This window comes from Zeus faber (assembly GCF_960531495.2).
Source record: "Zeus faber genome assembly, chromosome: 19".
NCBI classification, from domain to species: domain Eukaryota; kingdom Metazoa; phylum Chordata; class Actinopteri; order Zeiformes; family Zeidae; genus Zeus; species Zeus faber.
Genome location: NC_137206.1, coordinates 22,064,282 through 22,084,924, shown reverse-complemented (window position 1 = coordinate 22,084,924; position 20,643 = coordinate 22,064,282). Strand labels below are relative to the sequence as shown.

Here is a 20,643-nt window from a genome sequence, read left to right as displayed (position 1 = left end):
CTGAAAATGAAAAAATTGTGCTTAAAAAGTACTTGAAAGTCCTTGAATTTCCTTTTGTAATACCAGAATTAACCCTGAAATAATAACAGTTGTATAACTAGTAATAACAACAACATAAATGATGACAGCAATTACAATAAAAGCAATAACAATAATCTGAATGGGGGAGGGGAAAGGTTGTGAAAAAGACAATAATTAAAAAAGTAGAATGGGTGCGCATCAAGGTGTGTAGGTGAGTTGTTCAAGTCTGTCTCTCTCTCTCTCTCTCTCTCTGCCCCAGACGGCGTGTAAGACAGCCCAGTGTAAGATCAACGGTCTCCACGCCCACCACCCACGGGACTGCCTCTTCTATCTGAGGGACTGGGAGCCCGTCCGCCTGCAGGCCCTGCTGAAGGTGAATCACACCGTTCAGGTCCTTCAAGGAATAACCCCCTGGTTTCCGGGAATTATTGTTTGAACATCAGTCCGATGGATGGATGTACTGGTGTTGCTAAAAGGTTTGATAATTCATGTCATGGCATTATTGTGAATGCTCAATTTAAATCACAATCACAATCAGAATGGGTTTATTCTGCCAGGTGCATTACATGTAAAATGAATTTGTCATGGTTATTATCGTTAGTATAGATATTATTGGTGTGTATCGGCAGATCGTTAGCATATGAAATGAATATGTATGTATATGTGCATATATATGAAATAAAAATAAATCCATTAAAATACGATTTTATACAATAGATTGGAGAGTAAAGTAAAAAATAAAATTGCCAAATTACAAATCGCATACAAATGTGGTAGTGGTTTTTGTCAGAGAATTTCGGCTTTTTCGCAGTGGACAAAACTGCCATGCAATGAGCCAGAGCTAGAACAAACCTTCAAATGAAAGAGAACTTCATTTTATATCAGTTGATTCCAAACTATAAAATTATCATTTATAGTGAATATATGTGGAATTAGTTTATTGTTTCATTTATGAACATATACAAACAAATATTCAACTGACCATTGTCATTACTAATGCAATATAAAGGTACTTTAGGAATTCATTTACAGTAAATTCAAATTGTTTCGGCTTATGGTCGACCAAAGCCTTTTATTGTCGGTAACAAAGGAAGTAGATCTTCCTGTTCATTTCAGTTTACACTTCGTGGTTTTTGGTTAAGCACGTGGTAGCCTTACTGTAGCACTGGAAGTATCTATTATGTTAGTCATGAAGTCACACTTGTGATATTTCTTTCCACTTATTTACCTTTTTCCTCCCCAGGAAAATGCAGTTGAATTCAACACTGACCTTCCCAACGGAACACAGACTGGTAGCTCACATAGACATTTTTTATGTAACATTTTTTTATCAAATAGTAAAGTCTGACACTTGGTATAAATGAAGGCAGCAACTTTTGTGTATGCGTATATGTGTATTGTGAATTATTACATATTCATCAAGCCTATTTATTTTTATTTTTTATGATGAGCTATTTAGAAAGCGGTGACTTCAGAATCATAATGAGTTTATTCCACCAGGTGCATTACAAGGAATTAGTCACGGTGATAATTGGTGCGTACCTACAGACGAGCGGGAAAAAAATTACATTTAAATTAAAAGCTAAAATAGAATGGAATAAAAAGTAAAGTTAAAATAAAATAAGATAAAAATTGCCAAATAAACACAAATAGCTGAAAAATACAAAACAGAAATAGTCAAATATATAAAAATATACAAATGTAATTCCATCCACAAGTGAAGTTATTGGTATGGGTATAAATTATAATTATATATTTATATAATAATAGTTATATAATTATATATATATATATATATATATATATAAATCTATGTATTTACTATGTTGTTAAAGTTTGTACAGTGGTAGTGGACTTGACGTGACGATTCATACCTTATTGGAATCAGAACTGCATTTAAAAAAAAGTCCCTTTGTATAGTTTTTCCTTTGTCGCCCCGCCCGCCCCAGACGCCTGTGGAGTGATTGAGCAGAAGGACGAGGGGGGGCTGCAGATCGACTCCCCGTGCGGCCTCCGGTCCGAGCCGGGCCAGGCCGGACTCTGCGAGTGAGTGTTATATGATATAAAATTAAGAAAAACCTTAAGTTCCTAATTTGGATTGAAAATGTTCTGTTTGTTTTTCAGTTCTTCAATTGTTCAGCGAAATATTCAGATTTCATTCTGTTATTACACTCTGCGATACGTCCGTTTGTTATTATTATTATTATTATTATTATTATTATTATTATTATTATTATTCAGAATTAGACTTTATAGGCCAAGTATACTTGCATATACAAGGAATTTGACTCCCAGTTTCCTACAGAACCTACAAAACACACAATAAAATGAAAGAATAAATTTCATTTAGGATACAACCGCTAAGTAGGATCTATAATAAACATTATTCACATGTGAGTGCAACGGGCAAGCTGCATATCCAAAGGTAGAGTAGGTAGGTAAGGCAAGGCAATTTTATTTGTATAGCACATTCCAACAACAAGGCAATTCAAAGTGCTTTACATAAAACATAAAAAGCATTAAGACAAAGTGCCAAGAGAATGCATAAAGTTAAAAAATAGAATATATAAACACATTGTAAAATTAAGAACACATTATAAAGTTAAGAAATAGAGTGCAGTGCAAGAAATGAATATTTGGTTTAGTAAAAGCAAACATATAGGTCTTCTGCCTTGATTTAAAAGAGGTGAGAGAGGCAGCTGACCTGCAGATCTCTGGGAGTTTGTTCCGGATATGTGGTGCATAAAAACTGAACGCTGCTTCTCCATGTTTAGTTTGGAGTCTGGGGACAGAAAGCAGACGTGTCCCAGACGACCTGAGAGGTCTGGATGGTTCAGAACGCAGCAGGAAGATCAGAAATGTATTTTGGCCCTGTACCATTCTGTGCTTTATAAACCAACAGTAGTATTTTGAAATGAACTCTTTGACGGACAGGAAGACAGGATAAGGATGTGAGAAATGGAGTGAGATGATCCACTTTCTTGGTCTTAGTGAGGACTCGAGCAGCAGCGTTGTGAATCAACTGCAGCTGTCTGATCCATCTTTTGGGGAGACCTGTAAAGACACGGTTACAGCTGCTAGTCTACTGAAGAAGCATGGACAGGTTTTTCCTAATTCTGCTGAGACATAAATCCCTTAATCCTTGATATTTTCTTAAGGTGATAGAAGGCTGACTTGTATTTGTTTTCTTGTGGCTGTTGAAATTTAGGTCGATGACTACACCAAGATTTCTGGCTTGGTTTGTGCTTTTTAACATTACCGATTGAAGCCGAGCGCTGACCTTTAGTCGTTCTTCCTTGGTGCCAAAAACAACTACTTCAGTTTTGTTTCTGTTTAACTGGAAAAAATTCTGGCACATCCAATCGTTGATTTGCTCAGTGCACTTGCTCAGTGATTGTATTATGGTGATATGGTTATGTAAATGTGTGTGTCGTCTCCGTAATTATGGTAACATATTTTATTGTTTTCCATAATCTGGCCCAGTGGGAGCATGTAGATGGCAAACAGAAGAGGCCCCAGAATGGAGCCTTGGGGAACTCTGCATGTCATTTGTGTCCACTCAGATGTGTTATTACCTATAGACACAAAGTAGTCCCTTGTCCTTTTAGTAGGATTGTGGCCGTTTCAGGGACCTCCGGCACTGAGACACAGACGACGGGGTTGTAGATACACCAGTTTATTGTAGAGAGTGGGCTAGTTGGAACAAGCCCCGGAGCAGATGGACACGTGTCATGATAAGGGCTCCTCTCCTGAGCATGTGTGGGGATGGGGGTTTTACCTGTGGCTCGTTAGACCAACCAATCAGCAACAGGTATGCAGGCAAACAACACCATCCCCACACCACAAGGATGTAAACCAGTTTAGTACTGTGCCAGAAAGTCCCACCCAGTTTTCCAGTCGGTGTAATAACATTTTGTGGTCAACCGTGTCAAATGCAGAACTGAGAGATAGCACTGAGATAGTGTGGAAATAGTGATTATCAATAAATATTGGATATTTATAGTGTTTTAATTAATGTATAGGTTCATAAGTGATATAATAATAGTTATAATTAAATGCTTTAGTAACATGATGAATATTCAATGGATGGAGCATTCTTGCTTAGTGTCAAAAATCAACATTACATATGACCCAAACAATATTTAAATAGGTCCTTGAATGTCAAAAATGCCAAATTCATGTAGATGTACCTAACTGCATTGTTACTCTGATCATTAACCTCTCTCGCGCTCTCTCTCTCTCTCTCTCTGGGGAAACATTGTTTACAAACACGTTTACATTGCCAAAGCAAATAGAAAAATAAAACGTTCAATTAAAACACAAATGTACATGTTTCAGGTTACTTACAAAACACAAAACAACCAATTGTATACAATGCTGATTAAAAAAATAAATAAAAATAAAAAATAAAAAATAAATGTCTTGTGCTCTGCAGGAAGCACTACAAGGAGTACCTAGTGAGTCTGATCAACAAGCACTCCCTGGACCCCGCGCTGCTGTACAGCGCCCACGACCTGTCTGTAGTCTGCGACAGATCCCAGGTGGACCGGCAGAGGGCGGAGGACGAGGACGACGCCGCCTACCACGCCCGGCTGCTCAAGGTGGGACACACTTCCCTTATGACCCCTTATGATTGGCGCTGGAAAAACTGTTGTGTGACTCCAGGCTCGCGGACCTTGTGGTCGGGTCCGTGGAGGTCTACCGAGAGCAGGATCTATAGGGTGCTGCCGTTGGAGATCTCCCTGTTCCATTCCAAAATGAAATTTGCGAACCCAAGAAGTCCTAATACCCTGTTCCGACGACATGATATTTGCCCGGCTCTGCCTGTCCCAGACACATTTCTGAGATCGGGTGCAAAGTCTCCCCACCCGCTCCTCCAAATGAACGTAATGTCTTTCTTTTATTTTGTCGGCATAAAAGAAATTAGCGCACACGCAACTACAACAGCAAATCTTTCTTTCTTCATTATCTTTGTTGAAACGCCGGCCAGAAGAGGGGAACATCCGGGTTCGGCAAGTAAACCCCAGGACTTTGAGCCGACTGTGCGGATTCGTACTTACCCCAGAGGTCCAAATAATGAGGCAACTCGGGTGGATCAATGCAGGGCTGGAGCAAAGACATGGCAGGATTTGTACTTTCTGAACCCGGAGTTATCCGCCTCTAAAACGTAGAAATGATTTCACCTTTTTCTCTCCACAGAAACTGATGGAAGTCCCTCTCGGAGAGAACGTTAATCGACGTGAATGAAGGTTTTATTTTTTTTGTTTTGTTTTGTTTTGTTTTTTTGGCTGCTGATCTTTCGGGTTTGTCCTCTGTTTTTCGATCTGTAATATTTTAAGCTGAAGGTTGGTCTTTCTATCCATTCTTTTTAAATATGAGTGATTGAAAAATGAATGACTTTTGTAGGCATTGTGTTCTTAGACAGTCCTGCCGATATCAAATCAAATGTTGTGAAATCAAATGTTGCCTTTCATCTGATCACACTTGAATAAAATGTTGCCATTCTCCACAGGTTTTTCTTTTTTTCTTCACACACCGGAAATATTGAAATACATGTACAATATGCACCACACCACACGCACAGAGGACACTGGATTCAGAGTATGAACCCCCCCCCGCTAAATCACCATATAAGAACAATCTTTAATCGTCACACAGCACAACACACTACAACACATGCACGCACACACACACATGCACATGCTTTGGATGGTGGCTGGTGAAATGAGGCCTCTGCGTTTAACCCATCCTGGCTTGTCCTTCCTCTGGGGGCACAAATATTTGGCACGAATCAGTTTTTTGGTTATGACAAGAAAAAAGGAAAAACATTTGGGTGCAGTTTAATTAAAGGACAGCGCATCTCTTCAGTTAGTCATCGTCACATGGTTAAACCTCCTTATATAATATGAGGAGCAACCGTTTTTTTTTATAAAAGGGCGGTTTCCTAAAATAAGTGTTAAAAAAAATAATAATAATGAATATAAACCATTTTCACATTTCATTCATAAAAGGTTTTCATGTGAAAGTGTTCAATCTCAATTTTGCGTTATAGTCTTGTCTCATCGTTTAACACCTCAGAAATGTATTAAGTGCAATTTGAAGAAGGAAGTGGAAGTAAGGTCAACTAACGCCCTGAACTTGAACTTGAAAAGAAACCTTATGCTTTGGAAAAGTTTTGTAGTTGCCTTTAATGCTGTTATAAATATCTTAAAAGAGAGAGAGGGGGGGGGGACAATCTAGAGCACCTTGTGTTGGATTGAAAATGTCGTTCTGGGCGTCTGCAGCTATCGGAGTTATTCAATCTAATACTTTTTTGGACAGTTTTTAACTAAGGGGGAATTGCACCAATTTAGGACAAACGATCTCAATCTTATTCATCGAGTGATCAGGGACCTAAATCAATCCAAACATCTTGATTATTAGCACCTGATGAATTCAAATGTGGAACTCGAACGGCGTTTAAGGCCTAACATTGGGAGAACAGAAATTATAAACGGTTTTGGACAAAGCATCCGTCAGATGAGGAATCATGTCCTGTCATCAGTCCTTATCGACGGTGAGTCCCCCAGGGGATGACTGATTAAAACCAAATAATAATAGTAGTAATAATAATAATAATAATAATAATAATAAACTGTTGATTGATGTTTGTGTTCTGTTATGGGTGACCATGAGAGGTCGCCCCCTGGTGTTCAATCGGGCGTAGAGCGTGTTTCTCCATAGTCACATGGTTTCTGGGAAAGGGTGTGTTTGTGTTTTCGGGGCTGAAGAAGGACGGAGCAGGATCCCGCCGCACAAGCTCCGCGGCGCTGCGACGGGTCCACGGAAACGCAACCGAGGTAAACGAAACTCATACTGCTTTTTTTTTTTTGGTCGTTTGTTTTCCATAACCAGTCGCGTCTCGGCACGGCCGATTCGAATGCGAATGTGTCCGCGATACAACAAACTCGGATGCGTTTGCGTCAGTGTTGACAATTGTTCGCGCTTAAATAAGGAAATGTAGACGCAGGGACATCGGACCGGAAAGTAACTTTAAAAAGTCTTTATGATTTCTTTTTTTTTTTTTTTTCTTTCATCATGGATAAATGCTTTCCGGGGTGGTTACCCAGCCCGATGTGCCATTTAGCGGAAACGCTTGACTCCCATGATCTGATGGAGCCTCTTTACCTGCAGCTTTCAGAGCCGTCAGAGCGTCATGCTGCCCGCTGCGAAGACGCGCTCCACTCGGAAGCTGCGCTCCTGGTTGGTGGAGCAGGTGAGCGCGTGTGTATCAAGTCAACAGGGCCAGGCTGTTGACAGTACACGGGAGGAATGTGGGTTTGTTTTGTTTTGTTTTTGTTTTTTTTTATTTTATTCCATTAGCCGAAACACTTGTCTTTTAATGTTGCGTGGGCCTAGTGCAGGGATTCCCAAACTGGGGTCCGGGGACCTCCCAGTGGCCCTTCAAGAGGCTCCAGGGTCCCCAGAAAATAGTTTAAATTCACAATTATTTAATTTACCAGACGTTAGTTACAGTTTTGCTGTTGTATCTGTAAGCATAGATAGATAAATAGACAGACAGATTGATAGATGGACAGACTGATTGATAGATAAACGTACCAATAGATAGACAGGCAGGCAGGCAGATGGACATTGATAGACAGATACAGATAGATACAAAGACAGACAGACAGACAGACTGATTGATAAGCAGATAGATTGATAGATAAGTTAATTGATCCGACAGGTATCACACAACATGGCACAGACAATTCCCCCTTAACATAATTACCAGGTTATAGACACCCACATGGTGCATATCAAACTGACTTTCCTCGATACGAAAAGGGTCGAGACTCTCTGGTGTAGTGAACCTGTGCGGTTATCCCACATATAAGACTATAATTTGTCGGCGAATGTTTGGGGTGCAGGTGAGCAGTGGGAAGTACCTGGGACTGGTTTGGGACGACGATGCCAAGACCATGTTCCGCATCCCGTGGAAACACGCGGGGAAGCAGGACTTCCGAAGCGACGAGGACGCTGCCATTTTTAAGGTCCTTAGCGCATAGAAAATCGATTATTTTTAACGACACAGACAATATGGCGGCTGACTGATTCAAAAATAATAATAATAATAATAATACATCCATTATGGACAGGCATGGGCAGAGTACAAGGGGAAGTTACCCGTGGGCGCTCGCCAGGACCCAGCCTCCTGGAAGACCCGCCTGCGCTGCGCCCTCAACAAGAGCCAGGAGTTCGACGAGGTGCCGGCGCGCTCCCAGCTGGACATCTCCGAGCCCTACAAGGTCTACCGCCTCATCCCCCTCAGGGAGCAGGGTGAGACGCACAGGCCCATCAGTATTAAACCTGATCGTGACTTATCGATCAACACAGCGCTCTGTATGTAAATAATTGCCTTCTTTATTGTTTGGTTTAGATGAAAACAACGTTTTACGTTAAACAACGATAACAAATGGAAAGTGGTTATCGGAAAAGCCCTCTCTTGGTGTAGTGTTATGTACCACGCATGAAGTTGTTTGATTTCGAGGTCTTTTAAATCACACCTAATAAGGATGTTAGAATCTTCTATGCGGTGTTATGCACCGTATTCAATACTCGTTATCTTCAGTGCCAGCTCATATTCCCACATCATCATTGCATTAAGCTGCACTTTCCACCGCCGCTGAGTGGCGGCTGGAAGACCAGACCTCCCATCCAGAGTGTTTTAAATTATTATTATTTTTTTTTTAACACAAAATGGAAACAGTCGATGCAATGGATGTTTCTCAAGCTGTCTTCAAATACAGTTCCAGTATATTGCAAGTGAAAACCTTTTCAGAGACGCGCCCTGAATCGCCTGCTCTCAAATTAAACTCCCTGTTGTTTCATTTGATGACAATCATTTTACTGTATCGGTTATACAGTCAACGTTCCAACGGGAGCATTTTCAGGACCCTGGACTCGTGGTGGTAGCGTCTGCCAGAAGCATAAAGTTTGAGAAATAGCTCTCCTGTTACGGGTTTATGACTGGGCTATCAGCTGTGTGGATGTGGTGCCCTACTCTAGTCCAAAAGTGTAATACTGAGGAGATGTGCTTTAGGCGCAAACTGTAGCTTTAATGTGGTGTCATAGGGTGTATGGGACATGGGCGACAAAATCAAATATTGCATTTTTTCTTTTTGTGAAATATCTCAATATTAATAATTTTACAATATTTTTGGGATGACTTTTGGTACCTTCATTATATAGTTACACACTAGAAATATTTGAGAACCGATCATTAATAATGTGGATATTATGACCAAGGCAGGTAGAGGTTTTGGTTAGAACAGCTAGTCTATGAAGTTCAGAAAAAAACATTATTTTACCATAATTCTCCTTAAAGATGACATGAAGATATCCATTTAAATATATTGATATCGTTATTATGGCGATATCACCAAGCCCTACAGTAGTGACGTGTTGCAAAAAAATAGTAAGCATGTCATTAAAAGAAGTGCGCTTTTCTGCTATTGTTTTACCAGCTGTTGCCTTTTCTTCCAGGGCTGGTGGGGTGTGAGAAAAAATGCAAGGAGAAAATCACGAAGAGGCAGAAGAAGAAGAGGACCAGCAGCAGCAGCAGCAGCAGCTCAGGAGGCGACGACGAGACTCCGCACAAGCAGATCAAAAAGGAGGACGTCACTGCTGCACTGGTGAGTCCTCACTTTTTGGAGGAGGTTCAGTAAAATAACCTGTAATTTTATATGTCAAAAAAAAAAAAGAAACGCAAAAGAAAAACCTCTGACATCTTTAATACACTGAAGAGGATTATGGCCATGTGCAAAGATAATTGCTTTTGAGCTCTGAGTTGGAATTCTGAGACATTCTGAATTATGAGTTGATTCTCACAATTCTCAGGGATATTTTCTCAGAATTATGAGTTCATTCGCAGAATTTTGACTTTAATCTCAAAACTCAAAAAAAAAAAAAAAAAATTCACATGGCAATACTCTTATTTTACATGTGGTACTAATCCTCTTCCGTGTAATACCAGTGATATTGTTGTTTACATACAATAATAACTGATCCATGTGTTACGGCTGCTTTAAATGAGAGATGTGACCTCCTAGCTCCCTAAATACCACGATCCAGCAATCAATATCACAACCGCTATGGTGGGCACTCGAACTGGTCTCGCTTGGTTTCAAATACCTCGACAGCCTTCCACCGCTTTTCTATGTTTCATGACCTTCTCTGATTTCAGAGTGTTGAGGACATTTTGCTGAGGGGTGACTTCACCTTCAGTCCAGAGCAGCCGGCACAGCACATCTCACCCCTGCCGGGGGGAGGAAGTAGGTTTCCAATTGTTTGTTTGTTTGTTTGTTTGTTTGTTTGTTTGTTTGTTTGTGTTTACATGTCAACTATTACTAATTGCTCTGTCTCATGTGTCTGCCCCTCTCACCCACTTTCTGTCTGAAGTGAAGGAGGAGATCCAGCTGGACGTCCGGATAGAGACTGTCCCTCCTCCCCCTCCAGGAGGTAAATCACTGATAAGGACAATAATGCATCATTTATGTTTACATGTATAATAAATCTGTTAAATATAGCTGCAAGCAGCAATAAACGGGGTCCAAGGTGCAGGCCCTTCATTAAGGTTCAATGGATGAATGTGCTTTGGCTCTCTGTTCCGGTGTGTTTTGTGACTGCAGAAGTCCATTAGTTTCCGCCTGGTTACATTACATTACATTACATTACATTAAGTCATTTAGCAGACGCTTTTATCCAAAGCGACTTACAATTGTTCAAAGACCGACGGACGCAGCCATCAGGAGCAATTAGGGGTTAAGTGTCTTGCTCAAGGACACTACAGCATGCTAGCAGGAGGAGCCTGGTATCAAACCAGCAACCTTTGGATCACTAGACCACCAGCTCTACCTCCTGAGCTACCATCCCACAAATGGTCAAATTCTGTGATCGGGTCGTGTTTGCGGCTGTCGGTGGGTGTCCTACGCCGCAACTAACGGCAGTTTTCATTCTGAAGTAGCGCTGCATGATTATGGCTGAAATGATAATCTCAAGTATTTGAATCAATATTGTGATCACGATTATTTATCAAGATTATTCATCCATTTTGGGGAACACAGTTCTTTTATTGCACTTGATAAATCAACAGAAAACTGCCTTCACAATAATAATGTATTTTATAAACTCTAAAAATAAATAAACTAAAATGTACAGTTTGTGTGTGCACAAACACAACACGTTTTTTCATTAACAAAAACGATAGGGCTCCCGCCCCTTCGCGGCTGGACCCCTAATAATGCAGTCAGCAATCAAACGATAAAAGCGCAAATCTCTGTCTGTGTATGTCCTTCGATTATCTCGAAAACCGTTCATCTGATTGACTTCACACTTGGCGGGGGTATTGCTGGGGATCTAAGGACGTGCGGTGTCGAATTTGGTCCAATATAAACGCACGACACGTGTAATATAGACAGCGCAGGGCGGGTCTGCAGGGCTCTGCGACTGAGTCATTGTGGAACACAGGACTGAGTCATTGACATTTTGTTAAACTGTGTCTTGTGTTTTGACCGGGCATGCACTAGTAAGAATAAAATAATGAAGTTATAGAATATAAATTGTGCGATATGCAATAGAACTAAAATGAACAATAAGCAATAAAAATAAACCTGAAAATAAAAAATAAACAGAAAAGTTATCCTGAAAATAACAATAAACAATAAAAGAATGAACCTAAAAGCAACAATGAACTTCAAAAATAAACCTATATTAAAAATGAAGCAAGAAATATTCGGTAATAAAAATAAAAACAAACAATATGTCAATATGTGATTTTACAAAATGATCACGGTCACCTCAGATCATTTAGACCGGGCGTTAATGTCACTATTGTGACGGCTCCACCCACATCCCCTCATCTTACTCCCTCCCTCCCGCTCCCCAGGGGAGGACTCCTTCAATGTGGTCGTGAGCTACTATGGGCAGGAGGTTCTGAAACAAGAAGTCCCCGGCACCGACGTACGCATCGCCTACCACTCGCCGTCGCCGCTGCCCCCGACACCCGTCTCCCTCCTCGGGGGGTTCCCGCGCATCACGCTTCCCGACCCGGCCACCATGCTCCCCCAGGTGCAGGACCTCTCCGAGCTGCTGCCCCTGATGGAGAGAGGGGTGGCGCTGACCTCCACCACCCTGGGGGTCTTCGCCAAACGCTTCTGCCAGGCCCGGGTGTTCTGGACCGGGCCGCACACGGCCACACCGGGACCCCACAAGATAGAGCGCAACCCAGAGCCCGTGATGCTCTTCAGCAGAGAGGTCTTCAGGCAGCGTGAGTGCCCTCCTTCAGATATAATAAAATAATAATAATAAATATTCCATAATGAGGAATACTTCGACTATTACGTTTTTAAACAATGACCACAGGTAAAATGCAAAAGAACCGTTGCTACCGATTTACACACAACAACAACAATGCACCTGCCGTGCGATGTGGATCAAACTTGGACCACAGCGTGTGTGGACTGCCCAGAATACAAATCTTATTAATTTGTGTCCGCGGGTTCGATGGTTTCTGGACGCCAGGCACTTTGACCAGTGATTATTGCTAGGAGGAAAAAAATATGAACAAAAACCTTTGGGCGGGACCCCTAATAATAATAATGCAATGTAATAATGTAGAACCCTGAAAATGTCTTGAGTTTTAACTATTAGACTCTCTATCAGAATGCCAGCTTTGTCAAACATTTCTTGACGTGCTGTGGTATGTCATTTTTTAAATTTCTTCCCATTTCTGAGCATAAAACATGTTCGGCATTGAAGCTCCTAACCAAATTCAGTCTGCAATTAAAAACGAGACGAGGTTTTCTTAGTCCTCAGGGAGGATTCAGGAATGGATACCAGGGGGGTACATCCACTGCCTTTTTGTGAACTTGGTGAAACAGAGAAACTTAAGGACTCCACTGTGTCCGCTGCCCTTAATTTAAAACCTCCACCGCTTGTTTCTGTGTGTCCAGAACTTGAGCACTTTCAAGCGCATGGTGGCGAACCTCCGGAGTGCAGCATCACGCTGTGTTTCGGAGAAAAGCTGAGCAGCGTAGACGACCCGTCCAGCAAGCTGATCACCGCTAAGGTAAGGAAACACAACGGGATACATGAATACACACTGCTCCTGAACCTACAAAACCATAGCCTGGAAACGTAACCTCCTCCTGCTGCTGTTGTAATGAAAGTATTTGCAAGCATTGGATGGGTTTAAAATAGGGTTATGCTGCTTAATTTGTTTAATGCTGAACAGGCACACAGTAATGAGCTCCATGTGGACTGAGTGTGGGTACACACACACACGTTTTCCAGTGTGTTTCGCTTCAAATGAGTCAAATGACTTTAAAATAATATGGAGACTGCAGCTGATGATGTCAATGTTTTATTGTTATGTTTTTGAAAACTCCAAGAACAACAATATTTTGTTTGATTTAAAAGTGCTGTTTTAGTTTAATTAGTTTTTATTTGTGAAACAGTTATTTTTTTAGGTTTGTACTGCTTAAAGATTTCTGGTTTATCTTCCATTATACCGCCATATAAATTTTTTTTTTTGTGCAAGTTATTTTTCTGGTTAATATTTTACATTTTCTTAATACAGTGGTACCTCGACTTACAACTGTAATTCGTTCTATAAGAACGGTCGTATGTTAAAACAGCCGCATGTTGAAGCAATTTTTCCCATATACACCACACTCATATTTTTCTATGATTTCCTTCTTAGTTTCAATGGGAATCATTGCCTTTTTCTTTTTCCCATCATCCTTCTTCTTAGGACTCATCATGAAGGGTGAAAATAAACAAAATACACAGCACAAACACAGTATATATGAAAAAAAATACCGATAAGCCATGAACTACGTGCACACACGATGTAGGTCGCCCGCTGACTGACTGCTGACTGACTGCCGACTGGCTGCCGACTGGCTGCCGACGCACCAACTGCAAATTTCCACACTCGTATCTTGGAGCAGTCGGTCGCAAGTCATTCAAATTTTCGCGACTATTGCTACTCGTATCTTGGATAAGTCATAAGTAGATGCAGTCGTAAGTCCAGGTACCACTGTATTCAGGTTTATTTTCAATTATCCTGGATTATTTTATTGTCCATTTTACTGTGGGGTTCTCATTTTAATATGTTCACACTTTAGTTCTATTGTTATTACCGCCTATTGTTTTTGGTGTGGGCTGCTGGGACATTGCAATTTCCCTGCAGGGATGTCTTTGCATCCTAGGATACAAAGACTCAGGGACTTAGCCCAAGCAGGCTTACGCCATTTTGCCGCTTGAGGAAAATGACAGAGGGGCATGGGAAAATCTAAAACAAAAACAGTTTTGGCACGCCCATCAGGCGTCCCATCGCTGGTGCGCCGTGGGCACAATCGGCCCCGCTGTGCCTATCAATCACTACTATCAATGTCTATCTATAAAGTAATTTCAAGGATTTTTTTTCATCTCTCCCTCTGCAGATCACATTCCCATGGGCTGAGCAGCAGGTGCGGAACGTGCAATCCGTCATGAACTCGATCCATATTTTTCAAACCATGGCCAGCCAATCACAGTTTGGAGAGATAACCCTCAACCTGGTGTCCGTGCCTCTGTAGGTGTCCTAGCGCACGCTCCTCAACCTATCTGTTGTGAAACTTACCAAGTACAGGGATGGCCTATCGTGGACCAGTAGGGGCCAAGAGTGTGCAGGTTTACATCCCAACCAACACTTACCACATCATGTTATCAATACCTATCTCAGTTTTAAAGGATGCGCTGATGAGTTAAGTCCAACGAAGCAGTGATTGTTTGGACAAAAAAACACTCTTTTAAAGCTTTAAAGATGGGAGCTTTCTCTGATATGAGATGTGCTCCACATCAAGAACTGTAAGGGAAACACATTTTTTTTTGCACATACTAGAAAAATACTTGTATATAGCTTTATAAGATGGTGGGTCTGCGACCTCTGTCTGAATCCCCCCCCCCCGTTGAGGGTTTTGTAAAAAAATAATTATAATAAAAAAAATTCTTAGACAGTACCCACTACATCTAGGGGCAGCACATTTAAACCTCCATTAAGATCACATATTTTCATCTTGTTACAGCACATTTGCTGTTTTGCTATCTATTACATGACTGTTATTGTGCTCGTGTCAAACAGGTTTTACAGTAGTTATGGGCTTAATACGCTATTTACATACACAATTAAACTGCAATCTCTAAACTTACGATAATAGTATACTAGATCAATAGCAACAATCATTTCTCTATTATCTTGCAATATCACTGCATTAACGTAACGTAACATTTTTAACATATATTACTCACAGGCAGGAAATTTAAGGGGGCACATTTTATTTTTATGGAGAGAAGATTGGAGAGAGTTACACATAAATAGACTTAAGTTCTTAGGCATTGCTGTTTTTTTTTTGTTTTTTTTAAGTAAAAAGTTGCACAATCTGAAAGAAAAGGCTTGGGCAACAGTTGTTGCACAGTGCTGTCATTTGAATTGTATTAGCAGACAGGATGCTTAAACTGTGGTTTTGGGTTAAGTGGGTGGAGAAGATGCAGGCTACAACACAAGGCACACACCGGTCCACAGTGGGTGGGGGGTGAATCTAAAACTACAGAGATCATTATTTATGCCTGTTTGTGTACAAATCCCTGTCCTGTGAAAATACAACAGCATTAAAAATAACGTTCTGTCTAAAACTTATGTTAAACAGGTCATGTGTGGCTGTCAGCATGACGCTTTTTTTTTTGGGGGGGGGGGGGGGGGGGGTGTCTGGCCTTTTGCACAAACAATACCACTTTTTTGAGTTTTCACAAGTTTCCGTTGGCCGGTGAGGCAAGCTCTGTGATCTTATTATTCAGTTTCTGATTCGTCCAGTCCTTTGTGATGTCATCCAAGTGGCTGTCGAAATCCACCAGCAGCATGTGATCCCCCGACTCCAGCATCTGACCGGCGATCGCCCGGGTCTCCTCCCACTGCCGCAGTATGATCCTGAAGAAGCAGAGACACAAGAAGCATCAGCGTGGCGCGAGATCAAAATTAAGAAAGATGCGCAACACATAGAAACGAGTCTGCGTCCCAAATCGCAGACGACTTATGTCTGTCTGACGCCATAATAAGCCATGCATTAAGTAGTGCACAAAAAGTACCGGGATAACCTACTACATTCAGTTAGATCTAGCAGGCAACACTGTTTCTGTGCAATGTAGTCATCAACCCTCAATGTGCTGAAAGGAAGCAGCGTGGCTATATGATGATGTAATATGTCCGATGTTTCTTTATTATTACATGTAAACAGCAAGAGTCACTCCAGCCAAACAACTAATTGGTTTAATTTACAGATCTATGGTAGTAAAATAATTAATTTAGAGGTAAGTGAACCTCTAACAGGTCAGAGCAAGTATGTAATGTGTAGTCTAATAGTTTCAGGCTAATGCTTACGTGTGTTTGTCTTTTAGCATCCACCTTGAATCTTTGCGCTCGTACATCACTATAGGAGGAACCCGGTCGTCGGGAGACATCTTTCCTCCGTCAATCTGAGAGCGACAACAAGCAAAATAATCCAAACATCAGCGGGAGAATAGAGGGGAATATGGTAAACATGTTTATAGTTAATTCAAGTTAATAATGAATTTAACTCTTCAAAATAACTTTACACAATTTTGATTAATTTGCCTTACTATATATGCTATGTGTCGACTGAAAAATATTTTTTAGACAATCTTTTAGTGATAATCTGGACAAAGTACAACACTTACCATTAACAAAACAGCATTGTTAAACTGCTCAGCGATCTTGTCAGCTATCTTTAAAGCACACGGCGTGGGACTTTTCAGTGGAAAGTGGGGAATAAATTAAGAAAAGAAATACAAAATGGTGAGAACGGCAGAGATTGTTGTCACAAAGGAGATCAGGGAATTCACTGGTCCAAATATGACTTGTTCACCATTAAATCTTGCTTTGACCTTTAACCGACAAATAAAACAGCCTGATAAAATAGGATTTTAAATCTTTCTCCAAGCATTACGCTAAAGTAATATCTTTTGTCTCTTTTGTTGGAAAATAAATGCATTCACCATAAAAAAAAATTATAATAAAATAAAAAATAAAAAATATAGTCCATGAAACAGGACTAGAGAAAACTCATTGGTTCGAAAAGTTAGAACTGAATCAAGTATGGCCTGATGGGTTAAAATACATGCAGGATTTAAAAGGTGCTTCTAAATATAACTTTGGAATTAAATAACTTCCATGGTTATGTTCCACATTGGATGAGGAACTAACCTGCTGTCTGAGACGCAGGCATTGGCCTGATAGTAACCCACTATTCTCTGCTGGGTCTGTGAACACCATACATCTACCTGGAAGAGCAGACATGGCATTATTGGACATTAATAGTTAATACAAGGAACCATGGAACGAGAACAGCCTAAAAAAGGTCTGAGTGTGACATGTTATCCAGCAGACATTCAACCACAACTTTTTTATCATCCAATCACTTTGAAATGTTTTATTTTTTCTGCCTTGCAACTCTGGGGCATTTTGATCCCAGTTTTGTTCTGACAGTGGTAAAATAACCACCGGCCTAAGCATAAGCAGGGGAACCCTCCAGTTCCCAGGATGTGGCTCAAGGTTTTGCTCTTAAAATCTGGACAAATTGTTTTCAAGGAAAATCATTATTTTAAAGGAACACACCCTTGTAAAATTCTCTACCATCTGAAATGTTCACAATATTGACAATATGTCTGACTTGGCTCAAGAGGTGCACCCTACACCTTAGTACTCCCCAATGGACCTTTGAGTCCCTGAGAAATGTTCTAGATCTAAGAAAATCACAAGGAAATCTCGTCTTCAGGGTTGTTAAGAGTGCACTCCCTTCACAGGCATTTGTTTGATTTGAGACAGACACAAACAATTCTTATCAGTCCTAGACTACTGTGGGAGTCTTGCGTGAATATCAGATTGGTTTGATATTATCTTCATCTTAAATTGTAAGTCTAAGCTTCAACAGAGTGAGCTACAATCCCAAAATGTGTGGTCCCTTGATCCTATAGTGTCCCCGCTACTGGGATTGGGGGGGGGTATTTAAACATGATATCTTGTCTTTTGGTGTATCCCTGTCATAACCTTTACAAAAAACCTCCCCTCTTCCAGGTACTTTTTCAGACATTTTTTTTCCAGGTGAAAACTTCAGCCTCAGCGCCACCAGTGCGTACAGTACCTGTGTGAGGGCCAGTTGGGTGATGGGGGCTAGAGGTAGGTGGGAGTGGAGCAGCGGGACGCAGTCCGTCACGCAGACAGCTCCACCCGACGGTCCAGACGACAGCAGCAGCCCATTGATGCTGCACCGTGGAAAGAGGCAGGCGTGCAGGTACATCTTCACATAAGCGCGGCAGGACAGCTCTATCTCACCCATGGCTGAGAGGACCAGCGAAGCACAGCCCCTGCAACCACGATCATTATGAATCAAAGCATTTCACTCAAGGAATTAAAAGTGAAATAGGGAAATTGCGAAGAAAGGTAATGGCACAGACCAATAGACAAGACAAGACAAGACAGAGACAGACAAGATGGATAAGACAGACAGATAATAGATAGATAGATCAGACAGACAAACATATCAAAACAAAAAATGGCAATATGCTATAAAATGTAATTGTAATGTAAAAAAAAAAAACAGTGGCATTATATGGTCAACCTAAAAAGTGTGTGTCGAGGTGTTTATCCTGTCTATGTTAATTCTACTTTAGCTGATAAACAGTATTAGCATCGGCTTATCCCAGTGGCTGTCAGGCGTCATTGTACTGCGCATCACCCTTAGCATGTCGGCTAACCAAGTATCCATACATACCAATAAATAAGTATATGACCGTGGACCGCTGCAGCTGCAGAGGCGATGGTATGGTGCTGCTTTTGATTTCTGGCGAATTAAAGCGACTACAATATAATCATTAAAAACATTGAATAAAAACCAACCACTGCTCCACACCCGTCACCCACAACCCAAAAGTGTTCTACAGACACTTCCTGGTAACGCAGGCCAGTGTTCGTATTTGATTGGCCGTGGCGGTGACATCCCGTATCTGATTGGACTCCAGTCCCGTCGATCGTTTCCATGGACCGCGGCGCCACAGCCACAGCGCCCCCGGTGGAGGTAGCTCGGAACCGCAGGAGATGAACAGTAAGCAGTGACCTCCGTAAACGAGAGTATAATTGTATGGGTCCGTTTTTATTTACTCTCCGTCGGTGTTATTTGGACAATGCCGCACTTTTGAGGCAGAGTGTGGTTCGTTTATACCGGGGTTTGTTGTTTATCGTTCATTTGTTAGGTTTTTTGAATTTTTTTTTTTTTTTTTATATTTCTCATTCGTGTTAGTGTGCTGCTGTAACAGCGCAATTTACCTCCGAGGAATAAAATATCTATCAGTCAGTCAGTCTGTCTATCTATCGATCGATCGATCGATCTATCTATGATCGTTCAAGTTCAAGTTCAAGTTCAAGAGATTATTTGTCACATACATACACATACGCTCATACATATATGCAGTGAAATGTCTGTGTATATTGTGTGTATGTTGGTTTTTTTTATTGTGCATGTATCTTTTTCTTTTTGGTGGTCACTTGTCAGTTTTTGACTTTATATATTTTGATGTACACACCAAATGAAAAAGGTGTGTACATCTACATCTACAAATTGTTAGGAATACAGGAATGTACCTTGTAGTGCGCCGGTGTGACCAGACACCGGCGCTAGTGAACCATCCTGTTGGATGACAGCCAATGAGCGCACAGGGGAGGCGGGCCTTAACAAACTTGACGACCCTTGCCCTTGCCGGCTGCGGGTGGGTCTCAATCCGCCGAGGGAACGGGGGCCTCACCTCGCGCCCGCCGCGGAATGAGATGGGGGCTCGTCAGGAGGAACAGCGGGTTCACAGCAGCCAGCGGTAGATACGGCGGGCGGGGAACGTCCAGTTTTGACAAAAAAAAAAAAAAAGCCCGGGAGACGGCTGCAGCCGTGCGCGGCGCAAGGAGCAGGCGGAGGAGGCGCCGCTTCCCATTTGAGACGCAGCCGGGGTAACGAGGTTTATTTGCGCCTGGCGGACAGAATATAAATAAAGGCACAACGGTTCAAGACGTCACAGTTAACAGACTGTGGGAAGAGAAATCAATAAAGATGAGGAAATATTGCACATGCATGTCGGCTGACATCATCGAATTAGTTCACGCAAATCTTGGGGGGAAAGAAAAATGAGAGAAGTTGCCGATATTCTTGAGAATGATGACACGACGGTGGCGTGGATGTAAACACTGTTAATGAATAGCTTCGCGGCGACGCAGGTTTTTGGGGGAAACTTTTTGCGATTCTATTCCTATTCCACACAGTCGATCCGCGCGAGAGAACAAAGGGAGCCTCGCATCCACATGTGCCCCGTTCTGGGCCCCCCGTCCGGCGGCTCCTCCAATTGGTCCGCTCCTTGATACGATCCGCCCAATAGCGTGACGGCACAGAGCGGCCGCCCAGCAACGGCGGCCCCCATTGGCCCAAACGTTTGGCGCCTCTTGAAGCCCCGCTGCAGCCGGAGTGGGCGGCGAGAGCCTGCCAG

General features: G+C 41.7%; 3 protein-coding genes across 3 annotated transcripts in view; 2 read left to right on the top strand and 1 right to left on the bottom strand.

Moving 5' to 3' along the window:
* The window catches only part of LOC307244832 (E3 ubiquitin-protein ligase RNF31-like), a 21,234-nt gene extending 15,706 nt beyond the window's left edge, over positions 1-5,528 (top strand). The window contains exons 20-24 of the mRNA XM_080020170.1: positions 281-394; positions 1,265-1,313; positions 1,971-2,067; positions 4,457-4,622; positions 5,221-5,528. Of these exons, the coding sequence (XP_079876296.1) occupies positions 281-394; positions 1,265-1,313; positions 1,971-2,067; positions 4,457-4,622; positions 5,221-5,268 (474 nt within the window). The 3' untranslated portion in view covers positions 5,269-5,528. The remainder of the gene's footprint in view (positions 1-280; positions 395-1,264; positions 1,314-1,970; positions 2,068-4,456; positions 4,623-5,220) is intronic.
* Positions 5,529-6,810: 1,282 nt separating this feature from the next.
* On the top strand, positions 6,811-15,742 carry irf9 (interferon regulatory factor 9). Its single transcript, XM_080020652.1, has 10 exons — positions 6,811-6,860; positions 7,195-7,276; positions 7,932-8,054; positions 8,160-8,340; positions 9,547-9,695; positions 10,247-10,334; positions 10,462-10,521; positions 11,948-12,328; positions 13,014-13,129; positions 14,508-15,742. Exons 2-10 carry the CDS (start codon positions 7,217-7,219, stop codon positions 14,640-14,642), a joined length of 1,293 nt encoding a protein of 430 aa, XP_079876778.1. The 5' UTR covers positions 6,811-6,860; positions 7,195-7,216; the 3' UTR covers positions 14,643-15,742.
* Positions 15,743-15,842: 100 nt separating this feature from the next.
* On the bottom strand, positions 15,843-19,031 carry emc9 (ER membrane protein complex subunit 9). The gene is made up of 6 exons (XM_080020653.1): positions 18,891-19,031; positions 18,261-18,483; positions 17,324-17,400; positions 16,798-16,867; positions 16,481-16,575; positions 15,843-16,030 (listed from the first exon to the last, which is right to left on the bottom strand). Exons 2-6 carry the CDS (start codon positions 18,453-18,455, stop codon positions 15,850-15,852), a joined length of 618 nt encoding a protein of 205 aa, XP_079876779.1. The 5' UTR covers positions 18,456-18,483; positions 18,891-19,031; the 3' UTR covers positions 15,843-15,849.
* Positions 19,032-20,643: the final 1,612 nt, after the last annotated feature.

Bases quoted from the DNA above. Each gene is read 5' to 3' on its own strand.
- irf9 (XM_080020652.1), top strand. From the start codon at position 7,217: ATGCTGCCCGCTGCGAAGACGCGCTCCACTCGGAAGCTGCGCTCCTGG. The intron at 9,696-10,246 runs GTGAGTCCTCAC...CTCTGATTTCAG, and splicing joins AGGACGTCACTGCTGCACTG to AGTGTTGAGGACATTTTGCT. The intron at 10,522-11,947 runs GTAAATCACTGA...CCCGCTCCCCAG, and splicing joins CCCTCCTCCCCCTCCAGGAG to GGGAGGACTCCTTCAATGTG.
- emc9 (XM_080020653.1), bottom strand. From the start codon at position 18,455: ATGGGTGAGATAGAGCTGTCCTGCCGCGCTTATGTGAAGATGTACCTG. The intron at 17,401-18,260 runs GTACTGTACGCA...CTGCTCTTCCAG, and splicing joins CCCAACTGGCCCTCACACAG to GTAGATGTATGGTGTTCACA. The intron at 16,868-17,323 runs GTTAGTTCCTCA...TCCACTGAAAAG, and splicing joins GCCTGCGTCTCAGACAGCAG to TCCCACGCCGTGTGCTTTAA.